The sequence below is a fragment of the Vulpes lagopus genome, chromosome 9 (assembly GCF_018345385.1).
Source record: "Vulpes lagopus strain Blue_001 chromosome 9, ASM1834538v1, whole genome shotgun sequence".
NCBI classification, from domain to species: Eukaryota; Metazoa; Chordata; class Mammalia; order Carnivora; family Canidae; genus Vulpes; species Vulpes lagopus.
The window spans coordinates 33,788,923-33,807,029 of record NC_054832.1 but is presented as its reverse complement, the minus strand read 5'-3'; the positions used below and the strand labels follow the sequence as shown (position 1 = coordinate 33,807,029).

Sequence of the window (18,107 nt, the reverse complement as noted above, 5' to 3'; positions counted from 1 at the left end):
GGAGGCGGTAATCCCGCCCCGCGGGGCCGAAGCCCTCGAGGGACCCCCGCCTCCGTCTCCTTCCCTGGCCGCCGCCACGGAGGGGGAGGGGGAGCGGGAGCGGGAGCGGGAGCGGGAGCCGAGGCCGAGGCCGAGGGTGAGGGTGAGGGTGAGGGTGAGGGTGAGGGTGAGGGTGAGGGTGAGGGGACGCGAGCGCGGGAGGGAGGGCCTCGCAGGCGAAGAGGAGGGCGGGGGGCGGCGGGCGCGGCGGGCGCGGCTGGAGCCGGGAGCCGGGAGCCGGGAGCCGGGAGCCGGGAGCCGGGAGCCGGGCGGGCTGCGGGCTGCGGGCTGCGGGCGGGACGCGATGTCGCCGCCGCCTCGCGGGCCTGGGCTGCGCCGCCGGGGCTGAGCCGCCGCCAGAGCCGCGAGCCGCCGGGCGCGCCCGCAGCGCGGGAGGATGGGCTGTGGCGGGAGCCGGGCGGATGCCATCGAGCCCCGCTACTACGAGAGCTGGACCCGGGAGACCGAGTCCACCTGGCTCACCTACACCGACTCGGACGCGCCGCCCAGCGCCGCTGCCGCGGACAGCGGCCCCGAGGCGGGCGGCCTGCAGGCGGGTGAGTGAGCGGGAGGGGCCGGGCGGCCGGCGCTGCGGCGCGGGGGGCGGGAGGACAGACCGACCGACGCAGGCCCCGGCGCGGGGCAGCGGGACACCCCTGCGGCGGCGGAGCCCATCCCCCGGGCCGCGGCAGCCCCGCAGCCCCGCAGCCCCGCAGCCCCGCGGGGGTCAGCCCACCCGGCACGCCCCCGGCCCCGGCCCCCGCCCCCCGGCCCCCGCCCCCCGGCCCCCGCCCCCCGGCCCCGGCCCCCGCCCCCCCGGGCCCGCCACGTCTCCCAGCACGGGCTGCTGGCCCCTCTGCCCCGATGCACAGGCGGGCGCCTGACCCCGATCGCTCGGCTGGCGCCTCTGCCCCCGCCGGGAGGGAGTTCCCTCGGGCGGCGAAAGCCCGCAAACCGGAGTCGGGCCCGCGCTCGCCGCCCGGCCCTTGAGCCCGCTTCTCCATCACTCGGTCCACGGCCAGGACCTGCCTGCCCACCTCGTGGTCGCCGTGCTCCCTGGGAGGCAGGATTACGGCTGTGGATTACATGCAAAGACCTCTCCAGCAGAGATCTAATAGAAGGACATGCAAAGAACTTTCTGGTCCAGTCACAAATCAGAGGGATTTTTTTTTTTTTTTTTAAAGCAGATGCTAATAGCTAATAACCGTTAGTCCTAAACATGTTGGTGGAAAAGGACAAACACGTTATCAAAAGTCAGATCATTATTTGCATAAAAATATTTTAACTGTTTCTGGATCCCTTTATGTTGTTTTGAATTTTTGAATAACGAATTCAAAATTCTTGAATAATGAAACCTGAGCTAGAAAATGATGTTAAAATGATGCATCTGGGTGGCTCAGTCAGTTAAGTGTCTGCTTTAGGTTTCAGGTCATGATCTCAGGGTCCTGGGATCCAGTATGTTGGGCTCCCTGCTCAGCGGAGAGCCTGCTTCTCCCTCTGCCCCTCCCCTGCTCAAGCTTTCTCTCTCTCAAATAAATTAAAATATTTTCTAAAAGAGGAAAATGAGGTTGATTTGAAGCATACTGTAAATTATAAGGAGGAGGAAAGAAATGTGAAAAGTTCAATAATCTTATATCCATGCTTCCTACATAAGAACTGCCACTTTAATCTTGAGAATCAGTCTCTCCATCTTTAAGGATCAAAGCTGGTTCCTTGTCCACAGGAACTTGGTTATTCCCTTTTTTAAAAAGCAAGACTGTCAGCGAAAACAGTGGAAGACATAACACTGTGTCTCTAATTTTTCTGACACAGAGGCAGGCGATCATAATGGTTACTTTGTGTTGCTGGTGCTTTCAGCAAGTTTCCAAAGGATGTGTTGACTCAGCTCAGTGTCAGAAACAAGGATAAGACATAAGCCTTCAAAAGGGACCTGGTAAATGTTAGATTTAACAGCATTTCCCAAGAAGGTGTGGTGTTGCTCAGCAGAGTCAAAGGCCAGAGCTGCACTCCAAGGAAAAATGGTTAAAAAGATCTAGTGTGAAAAAGGACAAAGTACAGCTTCAAGGCAAGGTTGCCTTGGTGACTGGGAGTGTCTGGTGTGTATGGGTATGAGAAGCTTATTATGGGATAGCTAAATATTCATCTCCGGTACTCATTGCTTTTTAGTCTGCCATCTTGACTCATTGTGCCTCATCGGATTGGGTCCCTGCAACAGGTGCAGCCTGGGACAAGCATGCTCATTTGTGGTTCCTTGCTAAATATGGGGCAGCCTCGCCAGGCAGGTGGTCTTGAAGACGTCCTTGCTACTGAAGTTTGCCCATTTGGATCCATTTAACCTAGATCTTCAAAGTGCCTTTCTCATCCCACAGCTGTTTTTTGTTTTTTTGTTTTTTGTTTTGATTTTTAAGAGAGAGAGAGCATGAGCAGGGTTGGAGTGGGGTAGGGAGGGGCAGAGGGTTTTAAGCAGGCTCCATGCCCAGCACAGAGCCTGAAATCGGGCTCCATCTCAGGACTCTTAGATCATGAGCTGACCTGAAATCAAGAGACAGACAGACGCTTAGCCAACTGAGCCTCTCAGGCCCCATCCCGAGAGCTGTTCTTTAAAACTGTACCTATTTCCTTGAAATACTCAGCCCAGTTCAAAGATTCCATTTCTTCTGTAGCACTTCCCAACCACCAGCTCCGTACTCACGTCTACTGAAAAGTCCCATTTAAGTCTGTCTGCTTGTCAATCTTACTTCAGTTTCTTCATCCAATCCAGACTGAGGGCATGTCACATGACAGTGCTTGATAAATATTTGCTGGATGAATTCTGCATTTTACTGCAGGAAAGGGGCATTTTTTTCTGCCAGTCCTACAAAGGAAGGTATATCCTGAGCCTTTGGTGCCTGTTTTGAAAGATCCTCTCCACTAGCCAGCAGAATTCAATTAACTTCTTAGATTTGGCTATTTCATAGCCTGAAATTGAAGACTTAGCTGAAACCACAGTATCTGCTATTCATTGCTTCCCTGTGTCACAGCAGCCTGTTTCTTTGTTACAGGAGGAAATTAAATTGGTCTGACATGATTTAGTCCTCATAAAATCAGTTTGCTGGATTGATTCTTACTTCTGTTATCTGATGGGGGTCTTTCAAGGAGAAAAAGAGTCCCTGGGGTTGCCATACCCCAGCCTGCTCAGCCATCCCGTATATGAGTAGTGTCCCAATATTACTTTGATCACAAGTCCCTTAAGTTACACCCTTAAATATCCCTTCTTGTACTGTTAGGTATTTTCCTAATTTCTTTAGGGAATAAAACACTTCAAATTTCTCTAAAGTCCTTCTACTTTAGTTTTAAATTGCTACAATAATTACTTTGGTAAATGAAAGATGGAGGATTATGAAATTAGGGACTCACAGCAAAATGATTTACCTAAATAAATTGAAATATGTAAAATAAAATTAAGAGCACTCAATATTACCATCAGCTAATGTTTATTGATGACTTACCAAGGGCCAGATACTGTACAAAGCAGCACTTAATGTAAATCATCTCACTTAATCCTCATGGCCAGGATGAGGTAGGAACTGCAACCATCTTTCTCTTACTAGTAAGGGAATGAGGCCTAGAGTGTGTGAGTGACTTTTACCAGTCTTGTACTGGGATCCAGCTCTGCCTGAATCCAAAGCCCACACTCCTAAATACTGCCTTTCTGATTAATGGGAGATTAACTATAGAATTCTTGCTTTTACAGTTGATGGAACTCAAAGTCTACTGTGATCTCTTGATATTCTAGTCTGGTCTCAGCATAGTTTTTTTCCTGGAGCATCCCTGAGGATGGAATGTGTCTTCCCTAGGGAAGGAGGCCTCCGTGGAGCAAATACTCTTGTGAGACACTCTCTTGGTTGCTTTGTAATTTCTGCCTGGTGAACTCCATGCCCTTGCAGTCAAGTCTTGTGCAGACAGCTCTCAATATTTGAAGATGGCTGTTGCATCTCCTCTGACCATTGGTTCTCCAGTCCAAACACATGCAAATCCTTCAGTCGTTTTTCAGACTTGTGGGGACCTGACCATATTATTCCAGATATGCTGTTTGGTTTGTCAAAGTCCCTGCTGATACAAGAGACCTGTGGTTAGCGCCAAGTTCTTGGTATAGGGCAACATGTGGGCTCTCTCCTGGTGCCGGCAAAATCAGGTTAAGATTTGTTTTCCTGCTGTTGCTGTATTATCTTGATGACTCACATTAAACTTGTGCTTAGTTAAAACTCTTAGATCTTTTTTTTCTAATCAAATTTAAGTCCTGTGAATTGGAGACATTGTCTGTGCTATATATCCAGCACCTGGAACAGTGACTGGAACATAGATGGCATTCAGCAAATGTTTGCCAAATGAATGGTTTTTGTCCCCCTCATGAATCCTGCGTTCATATTATTGATTTCAGTAACCCAAAGTTGAGGTTTTTTAATTTATTCCTATTAAAACGTATCTCTTTGGTTTCAGATTAATGTTTAAACGTGCTGACTTTGATTCATTTTGATAGTGCCATTAAGATGATATTCTAGGTCTCTATTTCCCTGTGTTGACAGACTAAAGATAAAAGATACTTATTCGCTCTCTTATTCATTCAATACACATTAGACACAGAGTAGATTAAGGTATGTTCCTTGAACCATAAGAAGTGAATAATATAGTGGGGACAGACACACAGGTGGACATGCTTCAGGTCAACATGTAGACCATACTGGAACCGCATGAGGGAAAGATGCTGAAGGACTACACACGACTGAGTAGTTCATTTTTCAAGGGAGTAGGGGGCAAGGAGCAGTGTGTGTACAGACCCTGAGGAGGGTGGCAGAGGAAGCAGGACTGTTCTGCAGGCCCTCACTGTGGGGCAGGTGAAGGAAGGTTATCCTGCTTCCTTCCTCCAGAGAGAGTCCCAGTAGAGAGCTCACCTGGGGCTTTCTGGTGGACAAGGATCCTCCCTCCCCACCCTCCTCCCCCTGTCTACCTGTTATACTTGTGGTTATATTTTCAGATGATTTATCAGCTAATGCTTACCCCCTCAAGCATGACAAGGTAAGGGGGTCTTGTTGCTCATCACTGGATTCTTGTTCCTAACGCTGTGCCCAGCTATAGTGGGCCCTTTCTTTAATGACTGACTCTCCTGAACCTTCTCTCTGTCCTTTCTTTCTCCTGTAGTCTCCAGAGATGTTATCTTTCCTCAGAAGTTCCATCTGTGCATCTTTTCTGGGTTCTTGTCTACCTGATTGGTTGCATAGTAAGAAAACACCCCCACTTTTCTCTGCCTCCTTTGTCAAACATAAGCCTCTTTGTTACAAGGGTTGTTTTGCAGAAATCACCTACAAAAACAGGTGGGAGTAAACCCAGGCTATTCATCAAGTTAAGGAAGTCTCATGGGCTCATGGCCCAGGACACACCGGGGTAGAGTTATATACACCCTGCTGCAGGCTCTCCAGGGACTTCGCATAATGACACCAGTCATGCTGCATTGCTGAAGCTTGTTCATGCCTCTGTCCATCCAGTTGGCCTGTGAGCCCTGCCAGCTTGCCAGCAATCACTGCATGCCTGATGGTTGCATACCTGCCTGTAAATATGTAGAGTTGGACAAATGATCCAGCTAAGCAAATGAAGTTTTATCCTATCTCCTCTTTCCTGAGTCTTATCGTAGATGATTCTATCTTAGAAATCAGTCCACTGAACCGTGTCTTTGTTAGATACCAGATAAACTATTCTAACTCTGACAAGAGATGACTTTAAGGTTCCAAACTTGGGCCCCACTCAGAGGAAGATAGTCCCCTCTCAGCCAGCACCACGGAGTCTTTTCCTGGCTTACCCTGTACTTAGTAATCCCTCAGGCTGAGACCCATAGTGGTCCTGCCTTGGCCTGGGGATCTATTCACCCACAACCCCTTCCTGCTGATAAGGCTGTTCTGTCCCTTCTGTTGGATGCATGAGCCTCTTGTCCCTGTCCAATGACCTGGGCTGACATCCCAGGAGCCCTGTGTGTCAGACCCACAGCCTCTAGCCACTCTCAAAGACCATTTGCTTCTGTTGTAAAATCCTATCTCTGCTGGGACTCCTACAGAGACTCTCTGGCTAGTCTGAATACCTCTTGGCTTTCATCTGGAGAGGACACTGGATGGTGTATCCTGAGCCCACATTATGATCTAACCCCTTCCAGCTTAGCTGCCACCAACATTCACCTTACATGTTCTCCTCCCACTCTGCCCCCCCAGCTGTCTCCATTGCTCTGTTGTTAGAGGCTCAACTGTCTGCCCCCCAAATTTTAACATGAAGTCCTGACCCCTGGCACATCCAAATGTGACTTTTCAGCAATAGAGTCTTTACAGAGGTTAAAATGAGGTCGTTAATATGGGCCCTAATCCAGTGTGACTAGTGTCCTTATAAAAAGGGAAATTTGAACACCTAAACAGCCACACAAGGGGAACACCATGTGAAGATGAAGGCGGAGGTCAGGGTGATGCTTCTACAAGCCAAGGAACGCTCAAGACTGCCAGCAAGCCACCCGGGAGCTAGGAGAGAGGCATGGAGCAGATTCTTCCTCACAGCCCCCAAAAGGAACTGCCCCAATCTCAGATTCCTCATCTTGGACTTGTGCAACAATAAATTTCTTCTGCTTAAGCCACCAGTGTGTGGTACTTTGTTACAGCAGCCCTGGAAAGCTAATATAAATGTATTTATGAGCACTAACACTGTGAACACTTGGAAGTAATAAGAGAGAGGATTTCTATTGTCACTACCTCATACTTCCTTCAGAGATTGGGTCTATTTCCTTGGTCATTTAAATTCAATTAGCATTTATTGAGAATCTAATGTATGTGAGAATTTTTCTTTGGGACATTAGTTTACATAACTCTCTAAAATAACCTTACAGATCATTGTAACCTCCATTTACTAGACGAGGAAACAGATTCAGTGAGATGAAGAGATCAGAGTAAGGTCACCCACCTAGGAAGTGAAAGAGCCCACGTTGGGAATCAGGTGCCTTGTTTCTAAACCTGGGGCAATGTCCATCATGCTGTAACGGCTAAGCACAGATTTAGTGCCCTCCTCCACCCCATCTGCCTTTAGCTGTTTTGAAAAACTACTTGGAGTGGGAGCCTCCTGCCAGCATTTACAAGGCTGAGGACGGGAACCCTTGAGCAGACCAGGCAGGCCTGGGACACTACTGCTGGCACCCTCCCTGTCCTGGGCACCCTGAGAGGGGCTGCAAAGGGTGCTCTGAAAATCACCTGCTTCCCAGTCACCTGGTGGGCTTGTTAGAGATGAAGTCTTGGGGCAGATTAAATTTTTTTTTTTCTGGTTTCAAATGCAAGGATGTTTCTTAAGAAACTTCAGAAAGTGTAGAGAAACAATGCCTCTGTCAGCATTAGAGTTTTACCCTTCAGGTCCTGCATCTAGGTGTCTATGGGGCAGCCGTAGACATTTACTGTGGGGATTGTGCTTAAGTTTGAGGGGTAGAGGAGAAATTCCTCAAATTTCTTGGAAGCTCAGAGGCTGAGAGAAAAAAAAGTTGTTTTATTTGCATTTAGGGAAGTATTTGGAGGTAGTGGCAGCCAAAGGCTAGTCTGAATGGAGGAAGAGGTGAGGGGTGAGGAAGGTCATGGATAAGTGAAGGGATTTTTCTCCCCTGAGCAAATATAGTTGAATTCAGGTGAATTACATAGGAAGCGAATGCATATTGTGACTCCATTGTTTATAGTTACCCTGTCCCCTGTCACCTCACTGCCACCCCCAACGATTGGCTCAGGCCAAGTTTCATATTCTTCCCAGCTGTTTTCTGGGATTCCTGGTTGCTTTATGAATGTACTGACATGGCATGTGGGGTGTGTGTAGGGACCAGCTCTCCGTCTGAGCCTCAAATGCCCATGTGGCACGTAGACGGGCTGCCCAGCGTTCTGGTTTGGATAAAACCCCATCCCTACCAGCTCCGGATCAGGTGCATAGGTGTAGAGTGTCTACCTGCATCTTGCCACATGGTGTCTATATAAAGAAGCAAAACCAGAAGCCTTAGATATTTCTTAATCCAGCTTCATCTTCCTTCTAGATAGTGCCAATTTCTCTTAGATTATGGGATTAGGTTATCTCTTAGTCTTCATTTTGGGTGATTGTGAGTCTGGGTCTTTGTCTATCTTCCTGGGCATTTAAGTGGTGATTTGCACAAGACTGAGTGGGTAGCTCGTAGCCAGAGGCCCTTCAGCCCCAGAGTCCAACCCAGAGCCACTGCACCAGGCTGTAATATGTCCTCACCCAGAGACCACCCAGCCTGATGGGCTGTCCATTTACAATTTCATATGTTTCCTCTCCTTCAATGAGCCAGCTTCTCATACCCATCATGACCTCCAGTCTCTGGACTTTTCTGGGCTCTCTTTTTTATCATCATCATCATCTTCCTCATTATTTTGCTTGAAGAATTATGTTTCTGTGATTAAGGAATTAGACTTTGAAAGCAGATATTTACCAGATTTGTGACCTTGAACAAGTTTAGCTTGTCAGTTTCCACATTGTAGGATAGGAATCATCGTAGAATGAATGTATCCACAAATATGAAGTGTGTGGTCTTTTAATGCTGCTGTTCTTTTTAAAAAAGATTTTATTTATTTGAGAGAGACAGAGAGTGAGAGACCACAAGCAGGGGGAGGGGCAGAGGAGACACAGAGCCCCACTGAGCAGCAAGCCCAATGCAGGGGCTCAATCCCAGGACCCTGAGATCACGACCTGAGCTGAAGGCAGATTCCTAGCTGATTTAGCTACCAAGGCACCCCCAGTGCTGCCATTCTTGTACCCAAGAATGTACTGACTTCTTCACCTCTCAGTCTTGCCCTGGGCGCAGGCTCAAACCTGAGGTCATTCTTCCCTTGTCCTCCTTAAAATCCCTGGTTCTGAGCTGCCTGGCATTGCTGGAGCAAGTCATAGGTGTTGGTAATTGCACCCAATAACAATTCATGCTCTAGAACTTCAGTATTCTTACCCCTTCTTGGCAATTCTGTTAATTCCTTATTAACATGCCATGACAGTCCCTGTGTAATAGCTCCCAACACTATGCTGTTCTTTCCCTCTGAATACTAAATTAAAAAAAAATCAAGACTTGCTGTGAATTCTCCCATGTTTACCTCTAGTCACCTGTTATATGTTCTTCTGGGCACCTCAGCATTTTTAAAACGTGTTTAGCTAAAAACAAAAAACAAAAAACAAAAAACAAAAGATGTGTTTAGCTACCCTGTCCTCTTATCTGCCTGTGTGGATTCTAAGTGCACTCATGAGATTGTTCTTTGTTGTCACTGTAGGTGAGGACACATCACAGGCAGTCCCATTCCACAGTGAAGGGCTACACCACATCTCCAGCTCTTCCCTGAGCCCAGGCCACCGTCACGTTTTGCTTAACCTCAGCAATAGCCTGCTTCTGCTCTTGCCCTTGACAAGTCATTCTTCATGTTAGTGGGAGAAAAATCTTTTAAAAACATATATCAGGTCTTGTCCCTCTCTTGTTTAACAGCCTCTGGTAGTTTCCTAATCTATTATATGTATAATAAGACCCCAGCAACCCCTTTCCTTGACCTGCTTACACACACACACAGTTGTCCAGCATGCTGGCTTCTTCTTTGTTCTTTGAACACTGCCACCACTTTCCTGGGGCACTTGCTGGAGGGCCCCCCCCCCCACTCTTTACCTGGTTGACTCCACCTCCCCTTTCAGCTCCCAATTCAGATGACCACCTCCTCAGAGAGACCAGCCTTCCCCAGTTACCATCTGATGATGATGATGATGATGATGATGATTATTATTATTTTGTCCAATCACCAAGCCTGCCGTTGTCTTGTTCATTTACTGTTTATTTCTTTACTCCTTCATTCCAGGAGGTAAAGGGCTGCCGATCATATTTGCTTCTATAGCCCGAGTACTTAGCAGGGCATTCAGCAACAGAGTAGGCACTCAGAGAATATTTGTTGAATGGAAGGAACTCTCCTCATTTTTTGTATCGCTATCGGTAAGGAATTGCTTTTGGTGGTAGGGACAGAAACCAGAGGAATGTGGTTTAGCAAGTGGAGGCTTTAAATTCTGCACTTCATAAAAAGTCTGGGGGTAGTTAGCTGCACTGCTCAGGAAGGCTGTCAAGGACCTGGGCTCTTTGAGTTTATTACTTTGCCATCCGTGGTATGTGGATTTCATCCCCATAGTTGCAAGCTGTTATAGCATCTTACTTTAGATAGGAGGAAGGTGAGGAGAGATGCATTCTCCCTGAGTCTGTTCCTTTTTATCTGTAAAAGTGATAGCTTTCCCAGAAGCCAGTGAGGTTTGCTTCAGTATCGTTGGCCAGATCTATGTTGCGTGGCCACTGCTGGCTGCAAGACAGTCTAGGAGATCAAGAATTTTAGTTGGGCATACACCATTACCCTGAAAGTATCATAGTCCTTTTGGCAAAAAAGGGGAGGGAGAATGGATATTGGGTAGGCTGCCAGCAGGGTAACTACACCTTCCATTGTAAGGCTACCTCAGAGGGGAGAGAGGATTAGTAGGAGAAAGGAAGGAGAAGGGAGAAAGGAAAGTGAGGAGGAGGAGGTCTGCTAGAAACCAGAGCAGCATGGTTATTGGTATTAAGATATTAAGATTTTGCAGTAATAATAATAATAAATAGCATTTTTAGCATTACTGTGTGTTGAGTTCACAAAGGTTGGTTTTTTTAAAAGATTTTATTCATTTATTAACGAGAGACATAGAGAGAGAGAGAGGCAGAGACACAGGCAGAGGGAGACAGCTACCCTCTGTCCATGCAGGGAGCCCGACGTGGGACCCGATCCCAGGCCCCCAGGATCATGCCCCGGACCGAAGGCAGCGCTAAACCGCTGAGCCACCGGGGCTGCCCAAAGGTTGATATTGGTTGAGAAAGTTTCATGTGCTAATACTGAACTGATTTTAGAAATAATGCAAACAATAGCTTAAACTTAAATCTTTGGAATATTTATTTATTTATTTGAGAGAGAGACAGAGAATGAGTAGGGGTAGGGGCAGAGGGAGGAGAAGCAGACTCCCTGCTGAGCAGTGAGCCCCGCCATCCATCCCAGGACCCTGGTCTCATGACCTGAGCCCAAGGCAGCCGCTTAGCTGACTGAGCCACCGAGGCTCCCCTGGATTAGTCCTGTAGCATCAGACTGTGCGGTGTACATGAGAGGTACGGAGGACATTCCTTTGTTTTCTGAGTCATTTTCCTGCAAAGTTAATGCCAGCCAGAAACTGACGTGCCAGCTGATATTCCGTGGCACCGATTTCCAATCAGCAGGAATGTTTGTGGAGGTTGGCTGTGCACGGTGACCCTGATGCTCAGGCTGGGGCTTCTGTTGGAGAAGCAACAGGCAGCCAATTGGCTAATTTAAAGACTTGACGGTATTTCCTGCGGAAATCTACAAAACCTACCCCGCTATTGTTTCTGGGGCTTGTGGACTTGGGGCAGGAGGAAACTGAAAGGATTTGAAGCAAACAGCAGGGCTGTTTGGGAAACCGGTCGTCATAACAACAGGGCACAGCACAGTGGCGACAATGGAGGTGGCAATTGCCTGCGCACCCTTCATAAGGGGGACAATCCAAGTGGGAGCACGAAACCGAGGCCTCATGAAATTACTACGTGCAAGAATCACTTTTTAGGGACCGTCTTCGGAGCAGCCAGGCTCAGGCATGCTTGGCTGGGGTGATAAGTGGTGTGTGTGCAAACACAGATGAACACAGCCACTGCCTCGGGAGCGTGGCTTTGGTGAACTGTGTGGCCGGCATGTGCCAGGCACTGAATATTCAACTGAATATTCATTACCTAATTCTGTTAGCCACCCCCCCCCCCCCCCCCCCGTTGGGCAGGTGGGGAGAAGCCAGAGAGGCGGGGTGACTGGCTAGGACTCCAAGGCCCCAGGGGCTGAGGGGGGGTTGGAACCCAGCTCCGTAGCATTCTGAGCCCTGTGCTCTTCCTTTCATGCCGGCTGCCTAACTGACCACTGGCTCTGGCCCTCATTGTCCGTCAGCTGGACATTTGCAATGGCTTTCTGACCTGTCCCCTGACCCCCAGTCACTGCCACTCCAGTATCTTTCACACCATTGCCAGGTGAATATTCCTGAAGCATTACTGGGATCATTATCGTGTTATTCTCCTGCTCAGAGCCTTTCATGATTTTTCTTTGCCAGCTGAATGCAGCTGTCTTACTGGCATGTAAGGCTTTCTCTTCAGCCTTATCGTCTACTAGCTGTCTGCAGGTCCCCTCCACTTAGCCTGACTCAGGGCCTGGCTTTGCCTGAAGCACCTTATCCTGTTGGGCCACCCCCCGACCCCCCACCTCTGAAAGCCCTATAGCTCCTGTGTGCCTGACTCAGGTGCGTGTTACCTGCTAGCACACACCTAGCACGCTTACTCCGTTTTGCATTTTCTTACCGATGGCCATGTCATGTGTACAATCGCGCCATATACTCTTACAGACCGTCAGGAAATAGACTGAGATGGACTTTTACTGGGGAGAGCTTTAGGGAACAACAGGCTTGAGGGGTGAGGGGGGTGGGACTGGGCTAAAGGAGAAGTTGAATTGCTTGGGGCTTTGGAGCAGGGATGGCCCTTCAGATATTGTAATGAGAGGTGTTTTCACCCTAACCCAGACAAGTATCAGCTTCGGGCTGCACCCAGCAAGGGGAAGTGACCTTGGGTGGGACTCCTTCCTCCCGCAGAGGGCAGTTCCTAGAGAGGCACTCAGCTGTGAGCCCCCAGTGGTCACCTCTCCCTGCCGGCCATCAGGTGTCAGTCCTGCAGGGAAGATCGTTTTTTTTTTTTTTTTTTTTCTTGGAAACGGCCACTTTAATGAGGGAGAAACGTTGGCTCAAAATGCTAAAAAACCATCCCTGGGTAACTCAACAAATCCACCTCAGAAGCTGAACACTGAGCCCAGGGCCTGGAAAGCCACCTTGCCCTTGGATGTGACCTGCCCGCGTCAGGACTGCGCCCCCCCCCCCCCCCCCCCCCCCCCCCCCCCGCCGCTCAGGAAGGGCCCCTCGGGCACCGGGCAGGGAGACCTGGAAGCCTGGGTCCAGCAAGAGGCTGCCCCAGCCAGCTATACTCCTTATTTCCCTGGTGGCTACACATCAGATTCACATGGGCAATGTAAACAAAAGGCTTCTGTAGGGGCCAGAAAGCCTGGAGGTTTGACAGGTTCTCTAGGGCAGGATAAAGCGGAATTCCCTAGGTCTGGGGTGGGATTTTGGATTCTGCATTTCTATCTGTCTTTCCTTTTTTAAAGACTTTATTCATTTATTCATGAGAGACACAGAGAGGCAGAGGCAGAGACACAGGCAGGGGGAGAAGCAGGCTCCATGCAGGGAGCCCGATGCAGGACTCAATCCCAGGACCTGGGATCACACCCAGGCCAAAGGCTCAACCACTGAGCCACCCAGGTACCCTCAGATTCTGCATTTTTAACAAGGTCCCAGGTGATGCTGGAGCTGCTGGCCCATGGACCTCTCAGAGAAGGGGTCCTAGACGGCAGATTGGCAAACCCTCACTGTAAAGGGCCAGCTAGGAAACCTTTTAGGCTTCACCGCTCACGTGATCTTTGTTGCAACTACTCCACTGTTTCAGTACCAAAGCAGCCATGGGTGATACATAAATGAATGGCTGTGGCCCAGCGCCAAGGCCCATTCCTGTCCTGGGTGATTCTGAGGCTGGGCTGAGTTTAAGAGCCACTGTCTTTAACCCTCAAGGCAGCGTGGAGGAGAGACAAGAACAGGGCTTGCAGTTACTAGTCCCAGGCCTCAAACGCACCACTAAAGAGTTTGGCACATGCTGAGCCCTTAACAATGGTGGAATGAACAGATATAAACAGGACTAAGAGTCTTACCTTGAAGGGCGATTTCTGAAGGCACCACCAGGAGTAAGGTGCTGGTTTCTCTGGGGAGCAATCCCTGCCCCAGGCCTCCAGGAATTGAGACTCTTCATCTCTCCAGCACAGGTCCCCCTGATTCAGCGCTGTGGTTGCTGCCTTGGAGATGCATTTCTCAGCTGGCAACTCTTCTAAGGGTGTGGAGCTGCTTTCAGGAGGTGTGAGAAGAGTCATCACCCTGGGGCTTCTCTGAGCTTCACTTACCCTTCCTTAGTGCTCAGTTTCCCCCACAGGCTGTGATGCTGGAGCTGGGAGTGTTTATTTATTTATTTTTAAAGATTTTATTAATTTATTCATGAGAGACACCGAGAGAGAGAGAGAGAGAGAGATAGAGAGAGACAGAGAGGCAGAGACACAAGCAGAGGGAGAAGCAGGCTCCCTGCAGGGAGCCCGATGTGAAACTCGATCCCAGGACCTGAGCTGAAGGCAGATGCTCAACCACTGAGCCACCCTGGCGTCCCAGAGCTGGGAGTGTTTAAAAAATCAGCACACGTCTGGTTGGTTGTGAGTCTGGGCAGCTGATGAATGGGACGTTGTTTTTGATGTTTGCTTTTCTGAATCAGGTGTTCCTTTGTAGAGACAGGGGCTTCTAGCCATTATGTAAGACTGCAGAAAACACCCAGTGAACTTACAGAAGAGGGATCATTTAAATAGAAGCTGCCAAAAACATTAACAAAGAGACCCAGGGAGAATGAGCCCAAGCTGGTTAGCTTTATTTTTTTTTTTTCTTTTGCACAGGAATTCAAAATTCAAACACTGACTCTTGTTAGAACCCTCAAATCCCACAGCCACAAGCAAAAAATCAGTGGGAAATGTAATGAAAACTTGTGTGAGAAGGTGATTTAAACATACAAGCAGTCACACACAGACACACACACATGCACACACAAGCACACCTGCACACACACACACATGTACACCCTAGCAATTATATCTTCAACTGAGCATTGCTCCTCCCAGCAGATACCAACTGCTTGCAATTGCTCAAAACAATTCTGGAATCCCTTACCTGTAGCCTCAGGCATTTTTTGTAACATAACATTTCAAACATATATAAAAGTTTAAGACCTTAAAATGACACACACGTATTTCAAATATATAAATATAATTAGGAGAATAGTATAACAAGCCCCCACATATCCATTATCCCACATTAACAATTATCAATGTGTGGCAAATCTGATTTCCTCTCTACCTCCATTCCTTTTCACCAATTGGACTAGCTTGAAGCAAATTCCAGAAGACATGTAACTTCATTCATAAATACTTTTATATGGATCGCCAAAAGTTGGGGACTCTTTTAAAAAAGATTTAAGATTAAACCATATGAATGATATGGTCATTTAAGTTGAAATGATGTTATATCAGCAGTTCTATATGCTTCAGCCTTATAACCACAATATCATTATCACATCTAAAAATTAAAGAAAATTCCTTAATTCTCTAATATAACCCAAATTCAGTCATGTCCAAATTTCACCGATGGTCCCATTGATGTTTTTTCTTAAACTAGTTTGTTTTAGTTGGGATACAAAAAATGTCCACACATTGTGTTTCATTTATCTTTTTCTTCAATTTCCTTCAATTTATAGATTTCCCATTTCCTCCTTCCCCCTTTTTATTTGTTGAAGAAACCTGGTTTTTTGTTCTGTAGAGTTTCCCTTTTTTTTTTCTTTTGGATTTTGCTGATTATACACACCTATGGTGGTGTTTAAAATGTGTCCCTGTGTTCTCTGTAAACTAGTAATTAGAACTGCAGGCTTACTGGGGTTTACATTCAGTTTGGGGGGTAAGAATGCGTCATAAGTGATGATTTCCTTCCAGCTGCACACATCAGGGACCATATACTATCTGGTTATCTCTCATTGCTGTGAGGTTACCATCAGCTGTGCCAACCCGATCCATCTCTTATAAAGTATCTTAGCTTCCCGTTGCTGATAATTATTCCCTACATCAATTATTTTATTAGAAATTGCAAAACGGTAATATTCTCACATTTCAACATTTATTAGTTGGAATTCTTGTATAAAAAATGACTTTTGCTTGTTGCCCATTTGGTTTCCATGAAAAGGTGGAGTAAATGCCCTTTTCTTTCCCTTTTATGATTGTTTTCTTCAAAGGGGATCAATGGGGACGCCTGGGTGGTTCAGCGGTTGAGTGTCTGCCTTTGGCTCAGGGCAGATTCCTGGGATTGAGTCCTGCATGGGGCTCCCTGCAGGGAGCCTGCTTCTCCCTCTGCCTGTGTTTCTGCCTCTCTTTCTGTGCCTCTCATGAATAAATAAATAAAATCTTTAAGAAAAACAAAAACAAAGGGGATCAATGGTTATTCTTTAAAATATCATTATGAATTTATGGGTTTTTAGCATACTTGAGTGAGTTTTAATTCATGACATTGGTTATTATTATTTTGTGCATGTGCTCAAATTGTCCGTCTTTGACTAGTGAGAGCCCCTCAGGTTGCTTTCTGACTCCTTTTTGCACAACTGCACTAGTCTTTGATCGTCCTTGCTCTCTGGCATGACTCACTTTCTTAGGCTCAGCTTGTAGATTTCCTATGCTAGACTTGAAAATAGCCATTTTTCTAAGAAGCCCTGGTTTCTTTAATTGAAATATGATATTTAGAGACTACAGCCTGGGCACTTGGGATGCTCATGGCTACCAGGTTGGTTGTTGTGTATAGATCTTTTTTGTGGACAGAGCTAGGAGTTATTTATTTTCTTTTTTAAGAGCTGGTATATTTGTGTTGATATTATCAATACAAAAATTTCAATTGTAGTGCTTTCCCTTAATTTTTAAATTTTCTATTTTTTTCTTTGTTGTAGATGCTGAAAATCTTGGTTTCTAACAGAAACAAGATCCCCTTTCTTACATACTTTGTCTTATAATTCATCCAACAATGTAGTTACTGAAAATGTTTTAAGAGTTTTGTGGGCTTTTTTTCGTCCTTAGTGTGTATCCCAAAGGGATGTATAATTAGAGGGAGGAGGAGATGAGCAGACTCTCTGCTGAGCAGGCTGCCCAGCATAGGGCTGGATCCCAGGACCCTGAGATCATGACCTGAGCTGAAATCAACAGTCAGATGCTTAACCCACTAAGCCACCTGGGTGCCCCTAGATGACTGTTTTAAAGTCACTTGAAATAATTTCTTTCTGTGTGGTTAAGCCTTCAACTTGCAATATAGGTAGGTTCATTTGTTTCATTTTGCTTTTGTGGTAAATTTGTTTTTGTTTTTTTTTTCATTTCAGTTTAATTTTGTCTGGCCTTATATTTGGGTAAAGAATTTACGTGGTTCCAAAGGCAAATCTACAAAGAAGTTACATTTAAGAAGTCTAATTTTCATCTCTACCCCCTCCTCTACTCTGTTTCCTTTGTCCTTCTATAGATACTCATTTTATTAGTTTTTTTGTTTATCTTTTCATTTAGAAAAGTATATAAACATACTATACCCTTTGTTCTGTACCTTTTCACTTAACATATTCCAGAGATCATTTCAAAGCAGTATACAGATAAGCTCTTCATTCTTTTTTTTTAATTTTTAAAAAATATTTTATTTATTTATTCATGAGAGACGCACAGAAAGAGAGGCAGAGACACAGGCAGAAGCAGGCTCCATGCAGGGAGCCCGATGTGGGACTCAATCCCAGGACTCCAGGATCACACCCTGAGCCAAAGGCAGATGCTCAACCGCTGAGTCACCCAGGTGTCCCTCTTCGTTCTTTTTTATAGCTATAGTTGTGTGGTGCTCAATTGTGTGAATATGTCATGGTTTATTAAACCAGTCTCCTCTTGATGGCCATTGGGATTGTTTCTAGACTTTTGCTACACAAGTATTTTTATCCTTATGTTTTTTCATTTTTGCTAGTGTTATCTTTAGGTAGATTCTTAAAACTGGGGGTAAGGGGTTTGGCCAAAGGCTGAATGCAAGTGTGGTTTCGCTCGATATTGCCAAATTCTCCTCCTCAGGTCTGTACATTTTGCATTTTCACCAGCAGTGATGACAACACTTGCTTTTCCACATCCTTGCCATCACAAGGGGACTTTGTGTCAAACTCAGGGGGGCTTTGTCACTTTCACAGGTAAGACATTGGAGCTCAGTTGGTTTTACTCTGCATCTCTATGAGGAAGAGTGCTGTCTTTTTACAT

General features: G+C 46.8%; 1 protein-coding gene across 2 annotated transcripts in view; it reads left to right on the top strand.

The window, feature by feature from the left end:
* Positions 1 to 343: 343 nt before the first annotated feature.
* BAALC (BAALC binder of MAP3K1 and KLF4) overlaps positions 344 to 18,107 on the top strand; it is an 81,166-nt gene continuing 63,402 nt past the window's right edge. For both annotated transcript variants that reach the window (XM_041768398.1, XM_041768400.1), the window contains exon 1: positions 344 to 596. In XM_041768398.1, the coding sequence (XP_041624332.1) occupies positions 437 to 596 (160 nt within the window). In that variant the 5' untranslated portion in view covers positions 344 to 436. The remainder of the gene's footprint in view (positions 597 to 18,107) is intronic.